Here is a 6,771-nt window from a genome sequence, read left to right as displayed (position 1 = left end):
TATAAACTATGAAACAAAAACAATAGTGGCTATGAAGCCAGTCTGGAAATAGGTAAATTCCAGTGAACCTTTTAAAACCTCTCTAGCTGAAATGAGGGCTTCCCTGGTGGCGCAGTGGTTGCGTGTCCACCTGCCGATGCAGGGGAACCGGGTTCGCGCCCCGGTCTGGGAGGATCCCACGTGCCGCGGAGCGGCTGGGCCCGTGAGCCATGGCTGATGAGCCTGCGCGTCCGGAGCCTGTGCTCCGCAACGGGAGAGGCCACGGCAGAGGGAGGCCCGCATACCACAAAAAAATAAAATAAAATAAAACCTCTCTAGCTGAAATGAGCTTAAAACAGAGAAGAAAATTTGATGACTGATATTATGTATTTGAAATGTGCAGGTTGGACAGCATTTGGACTTGGAATGAAACAATAAGAGGTTCCATTCATGGATAACCAACAAGATAAGGCTGTTGCTGCCTCAGCCAATGGAGAAAACACTATGATTAATGGGGTCAAGGAAAATGGTAAGGGAATTTAATTATGGTATGTAATATCTCTCCCAGTAGTCCTTTGTTAGTACTATAGATTTTCGGTATCCACATAGCTGGGGCAAGTTAAGTCTAGGATGCCTCTGAGATAGGAGTTAATCCTAAACTTTATTCCACCAGATCTCTAACTGGACTAGAAGGGTCTCTAAGAGGTATCGAATCCAAGCCCTTTGCTCTCCCAAATCATCTCTATCAAATGGATACTTAAGTTCTTCTAAATTCCTGGTGAATTAGAAATATGCTCTGATGTGAAGCTTGGAATGTTTAGACTCAGTAAGAGTTTCCAAAACATAGGTGAGGTCTGAAGGATAGGACTATGCCTCATAGTTCAAAACCATGAATATATCCCATCTGAGCATTTTCCCACCCTGAAAGCTTTGACTTTCCAGTTGATCAAGCAATCCAATTTTTTCCTCATTTCTAAAAAGAGTGCTGTGTGTGTCTGAAGAAAAAGCTGAACCTAAAAAAATATTATTTTTCACTCGCATGAATGTTCAATATAAAATCAAGGTTGTTCTTTAACTCTGTAGTTTCTACTTCTAAAGTTAGAGAAGCTGAAGCTTAGGTTTTATATCATAAGATCAAGTACCAGAAACTGATCAAGGGAAAGAGAGTTAATGAGTCTGATCTAATACCTTTAACTTTATTTCTGTCATTTTTTCCCCTTTTCTCTAGATTCAGAGGATCAGGATGTGGCAATGAAGTCATTTGCAGCTCTAGAAGCTGCTACACCAATCCAGCCTATACTGGTGGCTCAAAAAGAGAACCTGATGTATCCCAGAGGTCTCCTGCCTCTGCCCTCTAAGAAGCCCTGTATGCAGAGCCCTCCCTCTCCTTTGGGCCTGATTGAAGCACCTGAGCATCCTGCTAATAGTGCTTCTGTAAATGCCATCTCCCTTACATCTGGTGTTGCAAAAGGCCTGAACACATGGTCACTGCCCAATGAGTGTGAGAAAGCTCCATTTGCCATAATGGAGCCTGCAGGCATGTCAGCTCTGAATGGGGAGTGCCTCATGCAGCCAAGCCGGACTTGCTTGGGCTGCTTCATGGAATCCAAGGATGCAGTAGATCCTGAGCCAGGGATCAGTCTAAAAGTCAGTGATCTAAATAGGGATTATGAAACTTGTGCAGTGTCTGATATAGGGATTCAGTGTATTAATGCTGGAGAAAACATGAAATACGGAGAGCAGCTGCTCTCAGACCAGCTCCTAGGCTTCCCACTGCACAAATCAAGGGCAGGAGATAGACGAGAAGCCGAGAAACCTGACATTGACTTGGAGGACCCAGCTCAGAAAAGTTATTATGAGGCATTACTATTAGATAAGTGCAATACGGAAGAGGCTTTGCTGGCAAATTCCAATCAGGATTGGGGTTACTTTGAGACTTTTATTAGTGAGAGTAAGATTGAACTGCTTGACCTCTGTTCCAAGAATGAGCTGTCTGTCAACCTGTTCTCTGAAGAAGATGTGGATAACTACATGTTCGATGATGATGAGTCAACACTGGGCAGTGATGTCTGCTCCCTGAAAATTCGATATGAATCCTTCCAGGACAACGTTCGAGACAAAACCACCCTTCTGATGCAGGAGGATGCCCAATTCAACTTTTTTCCCAGTGTCTTCACTACCTGCCCCAAGCGGGAGTCTAAGAGTGGGGCCCTGAAGCAGAGCAGTGATCTTTCCCAATTCAAGGTCCCTGATGTGAGCATTATCTGGGGAGAGGAAGATAAAAACTTGGACAAGAAGAAAGGCAAAGAAGAAGGCCAGGAAGACAAAGGTGTAGAGAAAAAAGATGCAAAGGATAATGGAGAAAAATCTGCCTTAAATAAACCATGCAGTGGACCTGAAGTAGGGCAATTTAAGAATCCAAAGCAAGGCCATCTTGCCAATTCCTTGGAGGCATCAGGGAATTTTAGTGAAGACAGTTCCTTCATTGAGGTCTCTTATGATGCCATGGGGGAGATCAAGGACTGTAGCCGCTATATGGCTCGGGACACTAATTCTGGCAGCTCCTCCTCCCAGCAGAATTATGGGCTGCGAGCCAAGAGAAAAGTCAGGTATAGTGAAGATTATCTATATGATGTTGACTCACTAGAGGGTGAAAAAGTAAATGAGAGGAAGGAATGGCTGCCAGGTGGTTGTAAAGAGGAAGATGATGATGAATGGTGTCCCAAAAAGAGAAGAAAAGTAACTCGTAAGGAGCCCCCTGTTATTATCAAATATATCATCATCAATCGTTTTAAAGGTGAGAAGAACATGCTGGTGAAGTTGGGTAGGGTGGATGCCAGTGAGACAACAGTGAATTTGAGTGAGACGCAGCTCAACAAATATGCCAAGCTGGCCCCCTTGAAGGGGTTCTGGCAAAAGAAGAAAAAACAGAGAAACAGCAATTCAGACTCCAACAAAACACCCTTATGCCAAAAGCAAAGCTTTGAACCAGGTAGCTTTGAGGTGTCATTCCTGCCACCTGCTCGCAAACGAAAATCTAAACTTGGCAACAGGCACAGGATTCAAAGAATCCCAACCATGGACACTTCAGCAAGTGGTAGGCAGGTTTCATTCTGCAATGATGAGAGGCAAGCTAGTAATCGTAAAGAAGATGGAGGCCTGAAAGGTACACTGAAGTCAGCACCTCTGGCTGCCCCCGGCTGTGCAAATGGATCACATTTAAATGACATCACAGGCCCTGACTCAGTGAAAGTCAAAGCCCAAGATGCACAATTTAAGGGGCCAGAGAGGAAAGTGCTCAACAAAATCAAATTTAAAAGTGAAGCCAGGTTAAAATCCAAGAAAATCAAAGCTGGGCAAGAAAGCAAGCCAGTTGTTCAAATGACCCCTCTTTTGGGAGACCAATCTTCCAAGGCTAATTCAAAGAATGAAGCTATTCCTGAGACCTCAAACGGTTCACATCTATCTGAATTTCATGAGACAAAGGTTGCTAAGAATTCTACTTTCCTCCCAACCACCTGCTCTTCTGAAATGCCTCTATCATCTGCTCATGTTGCCAACAATATACCTGTTATCCCTGGAGGGTATTTGCAGACATTGTTAGATGCTTCTGACTTGTCAAATAATACTGGCATTTCATACTTCACTCAGCATTCTCCAGAGCAAAATGAAGTCAGCCTCACTCAAACAGAAAAATCATTTGTACCTCTCCAGCCTGCCCAGGACTGTGTGCTTTCCTCGCCTTCTGAGTCTGAGCTGCTTCAGTCATCCCAAAACTTCAAAATGGAATCAAGCAACTATGGAAATGTGTGGCCCAACAAACCTACTTCTGGCTCCCAGGAATTCATGGCTGCAGTCTCAAGGGAGATAGCTCCAAACCAATCATGTGAATTTGGAGTCTCCCAAGTAGTTTCCATGGAAAATAACCTCACAGCTACAACATACAATCCGATCTGCCTCAACAGTGGTGGCAGTAGTTGCAACAAGGTCCTGTATGCCTCTGTGCAAGACACCCAGCTCTCATCTGATGACTCTTATCAATTATGTCACTTCAATAATGGAGAGATCTGCTTTCCTTTCCAGCAGGGTCCAGTGAATATGGATGATGGGCGGCTCTTTAGCTTTGATTCCATGGCCCCACTCTCTGTCAGCTCAAGCAATTATTGCTCCTTAAGCTTGAAGTCTTGTGAAAAGGATGGTGATGATGATATCACTGATGACTTCCTGGCCCATTGCAGCCCCAAGCTGGTGATCCAGCAGAGCATTGATGAAATAGCACCACTAAAGGAGTCCACTGACCTCCTGGATATCTCCAACTTCACTCCTGACAAATTCCGCCACTCTTCCCTCTCAGAGATGTCCCCACCTGACACCCCCAGTCTTTCCCCTCAGATTACCAGATGTGAGAGTATCAAGACACTAGGAACACTAAAGGGGTTCCAAGAGGGTGTCCCAGGAATACTGGGCAATATGGAAAAAATCAAATGGGACTGCAGTACCCTTTCACGGCAGGTCCAAGTAGATGATGGATTTACTTTAAATAACCATCAGTTTCAGTTCCATATGTTCAATGATGAGGATTCTGTCAGCCTGCTCCAAAAAGCCCCTTGCTTATCAGCATTTAATGATCCATCTGGTCAAATGAGTACCAACAACAAGGTGTCAAAATCAAGAAAGAAAAGTTCACCCAACAAGAGTGGGTCTACGAACCAAAGCTCTTCTCAGAAAAACAACAGGAAAAAAAACCCCAAAGCCAACAACAAAGGGATTGAAAAACCACCTGGCAAAACCTCCCGCCAGGTCCCTAAGTCAGCAAAAAAAGGGAAATTCATGGCTGCAGTCAATGGAGAGAAAATGCAAATTGGCATCGGTCGTGGAGGAGGCCAAATCAACAGCATATCCTCCACAGGGAAGACTTTGGCTGAATGTATCCAACATAGTGGCCCTGTGGCCTCTATGAAGATGCCAAGTCAGAAGGGACTTTCTGGAGATTGGTCTTTGGGGAAGGAGAGCAGCCCAGGCTGGAGTGACATGAGCATGGGCACCAACACCAACAACCTTCTGGATGATGATCAACGGGAATTCCAGGAGCCTTCTTATATCTTGTCCAACATTGCCTCTGGTATGGCAGATGTGCAGAGATTCATGATGGCCTCCATAGAGCCCCTTTGCGAACCCATGGAGCACCATGGAGACCCCAATATATTCTACTCCCCTGAGTCCAATAGTCTAAAATTAAAAACCCTCAAAATATTGGCTGGGACACCACAGGAATCTAAGAAAAAGGCCAACAGTGGCTCTCCAGGAGCCACTAAGAATCACAGGTCCATCAAGGGTGTGAGTAAAAGCAATGGGAAAGCAGCAATAGGTGATCCTGGTCATGCAAGCATGCCTGGTTATAACGAGGACTCTCGCTCTGCCTTCTTTGATAAAAAGTATAATAACCTGAGCACTTTAGGCAATAATGGACCGACACACAAAAAGTTATATCGTCACAAAACCAGCTCCAAGGCCCTGAGAGATGAGAAGTGTAAGGGAAAGCGTTTGGAGCGAGAACAGGTCCACAAGGATGAGGCTGGGACAGCTTCTTTTGAAAAACTGAGGTAATACTGCACCAAAATGGCTGAGATGATGCACCCTTAGCTTTCCTACTCTGCTAAGCCCGCAGTCCCTCATTTTTTTCCCTCTTGAAAGCAGTTTGCATGAAAGAAACTGTCCCATTCCCTTCTTTCTCAAATTAAAACGAAAAGAAAAAAAGTGCATGAAAATCCCTATACCTCTAAGCCACACAAAAGATTGGGCAATTTTGTAGTGGCTTGACTAGGGATAAATTCTGACAAGGCTACTTTTTCTGCTAGTCAGCATTAGTTTTTACTTACTGAGAAAATACAACTAAAATATGCTCTTGAATGACTTGGGGAAGGGAAGGGCTTTGCAGTGAGAAAATTTTTGAATAACAGAATTTAAAAGTTATATAGACAAAAATGCCAAGATCATTTAAGCAAAAAGAGCATAATTTGGAAAACAAAATCTCATCATATGGCAATTAGGAGTGCTTTCTAGTGTCCCCTGCTATTTGTATCTTTTTCTGCATCGTACGACATCTAGTATGATATAAACAAATTTAGATTGTATGATCCCTTTGTGGGACATACACTAAAGCTAACTAAGATGGCATAAATTGTTTGGTTTTTCTGCAGGGATTCCGACTACAATCTCCTAAAAGCAGAAACAGCATTTTGGGTTTTACCTGTGTTTGAAGAAGAGACTCCCATTTTCCAGAAAGACATTTGATGTTTGTGTTTTATTTCTTTCAAAATATGCCTTGTGGTATGTATGTTGACATGTAAGTGCTTAAAGAAAAGAATTTTAAAGTGTGGGAATAAGTCTTTGGAAGCAAACTTTAATCTGATGTTCTATGTAAAAGACTTTAGAAGTCATACAGTTGCACAAAGTAGTTTATGCACTGTTTACCCAAGGGGAAAGGAAGTAAAACATTGTGCCAAACTACAAAAAAGTGACTGTATTGTATATATTTTTACTTCTATATCAACATTTGGTTGTGAGTATTTGGGGAGCTTGTCCCTGTTAATTTACTAGAAACATTCCAGTGATTCTTGCTATTAACCACCCCCACTTATGTGGATAGAACCTGTAGATCACAGTGGAAAAATATGTTGTGTTACACAATTTACCAAAACTTAAAGGATACTGTTTGAAATGTGCCAAATTTCCTTACCTCATCTCACAGATTCACCCCACAGTTTAAAGCTCATTAATTAAGTTTTAAAA

At 43.1% G+C, this 6,771-nt stretch overlaps 1 protein-coding gene across 1 annotated transcript; it reads left to right on the top strand.

Moving 5' to 3' along the window:
- Positions 1-429: 429 nt before the first annotated feature.
- On the top strand, positions 430-6,273 carry NEXMIF (neurite extension and migration factor). The gene is made up of 3 exons (XM_007123252.2): positions 430-508; positions 1,208-5,582; positions 6,180-6,273. Exons 1-3 carry the CDS (start codon positions 430-432, stop codon positions 6,271-6,273), a joined length of 4,548 nt encoding a protein of 1,515 aa, XP_007123314.2.
- The last annotated feature ends 498 nt before the right edge of the window (positions 6,274-6,771 follow it).

The sequence above is a fragment of the Physeter macrocephalus genome, chromosome 21 (assembly GCF_002837175.3).
Source record: "Physeter macrocephalus isolate SW-GA chromosome 21, ASM283717v5, whole genome shotgun sequence".
Lineage (NCBI taxonomy): Eukaryota > Metazoa > Chordata > Mammalia > Artiodactyla > Physeteridae > Physeter > Physeter macrocephalus.
This window is presented reverse-complemented; position numbering and strand designations above follow the sequence as displayed.